Below are 2,007 nucleotides of genomic sequence, written 5' to 3'. Positions count from 1 at the left end.
GTGGAATTGCTGGATCACATGGTACTTCTATATTTAGTTTTTAAGGAACCACTATAAACTTTTCCATAGTGCCTGCACCAATTTACATTCCTATCAACAGTGTGCGAGTGTCCTGATTTCTCCACACTCTTGCCAATATTTGTGTTCTTTTTGATGATGGCCATTCTGACAGGGGTGAGGTTATATCTCATTGAGTTTTTGATTTGCATTTCCCTGATGACTAGTGATGTTGAGCATCTTTTCATGTGTCTGTTTTCCATCTGTATGTCTTTAAAAATGTCTATTCAGATCTTGTGCCCATTTTTTTTCAGCTATTTTTTTTGATATTGAGTTTTGTGAGCTCTTTATTTTGGATATTAACTCTTTATTAGAAATGTCATTTGCAAATATCTCATTCAATAGGTTGTCCTTTGGTTTTGCAATGGAACTCAGTTACTGCTTAAGTATTTTGTTAGTTTTGATTTTTTTCATATTATACTTTTGTTTCTCTTTCTTACAGATTAGGAAGTTGGAACAGACTATAAATGACTTGTCCAGGTTGCTCATGTAGACATATATTTGCACTCACGCAAATTGTTCTAGCTCTCTGTAGTATATCATGAGTTAAGCATCACTCCTGAAATCTATGAAAGCTTTTTTCAGTTATAGAAGGAGCAGCATATGACTTTTTTTTTTGTAGTCACAATTTGATTCTTCATATTTGACATTGTTCCTCAGATGCAGTTTCTGTGACTTTTATGTAAGATTGGGCAATAGTATGAAGACAGTGATGAGAAACCATTCAGCAGTAACAACATTCATCATACTGGGTTTGACAGATGACCCACAACTAGAAATCTGGTTTTTATCTTTCTGCTGATCACATATTTGTTCAGTGTGATTGGGGAATCTGACCATAATTTCTCTGGTCTTGGTGGATTATCATTTAAAAACAGCTATGTATTTTTTCCTTCAAAATTTCTCTTTCTTAGAAATCTCATTCACAACTGCCTGTGTGCCCACCTATCTGCACATCATATCAAGTGGGGACAAAACCATCACCATCAATGCCTGCTTCAGCCAAATCTTTTTTATTGCCCTCTTTGGAGCTACAGAATTTTTTCTCTTGACAGTGCTGTCCTATGACCGCTACGTGGCCATCTGCAAACCCCTGCATTACATGAGCATCATGAACAGCAGAGTCTGTAGGAATCTTATCCTCTGTTGTTGGGTATCTGGCTTATTGATTATCCTTCCACCCCTTGGCCTGAGTCTCCATTTAGAATTCTGTGACTCAGTTATTGACCATTTTGTTTGTGATGCTTCTCCAATCCTGAAGAATTCCTGTTCAGATACATGGTTCATAGAACAGCTGGTCATAGTCTGTGCTGTGTTGACCTTCTTGGTGACCCTTGTGTGTGTCGTTCTGTCCTACATATACATCATCAGGACGATTCTAAGATTCCCATCTCTCCAGCAAAGGAAAAAAGCCTTTTCCACCTGTTCTTCCCACATGATTGTGGTTTCCATGACCTATGGCAGCTGCATCTTTATGTATATCAAACCTTCAGCCAAAGATGAAGTGTCCATCAATAAGGGAGTATCCCTGCTCACTACATCTGTTGCCCCTTTGTTGAACCCCTTCATTTATACCCTGAGAAATAAACAAGTAAAGCAGTCTTTCTATGACACTCTTAAAAGATTTGTGTTTCATTCAAAAAAGTAGCAGAACTGCATACTGGGAATTAAAATTAAATTAAAAGATATATCATGAGAATGTAGGTGGAAACGGAAGCCATGAGGATGACACATTTTGACAGACATTAAAGAGAACTGAGAAGAAAGAAAGCTGACAGTCCCAGCATCTGTGCATGGGCATTTCTCTTCTCCCTTAAACTGTTAAAACTTTCAATCTCTTCTTAACTGGTAATTCAATCAAGTCTTCATAATCATTTCAAATAAGCATTAGTCATTAGTCTTTCATGTCGCTATTCTGTACATGTCATTACTTTCCCCTTTTTGCTACAC

The 2,007-nt window shown here is 37.3% G+C and overlaps 1 protein-coding gene across 1 annotated transcript; it reads left to right on the top strand.

The window, feature by feature from the left end:
• Positions 908-1,755, top strand: LOC110260848 (olfactory receptor 6C2-like). The gene has a single exon (XM_021093117.1). It carries the CDS (start codon positions 938-940, stop codon positions 1,703-1,705), a length of 768 nt encoding a protein of 255 aa, XP_020948776.1. The 5' UTR covers positions 908-937; the 3' UTR covers positions 1,706-1,755.

Source organism: Sus scrofa, chromosome 5 (genome assembly GCF_000003025.6).
Source record: "Sus scrofa isolate TJ Tabasco breed Duroc chromosome 5, Sscrofa11.1, whole genome shotgun sequence".
In the NCBI taxonomy this organism is placed as follows: Eukaryota; Metazoa; Chordata; class Mammalia; order Artiodactyla; family Suidae; genus Sus; species Sus scrofa.
This window is presented reverse-complemented; position numbering and strand designations above follow the sequence as displayed.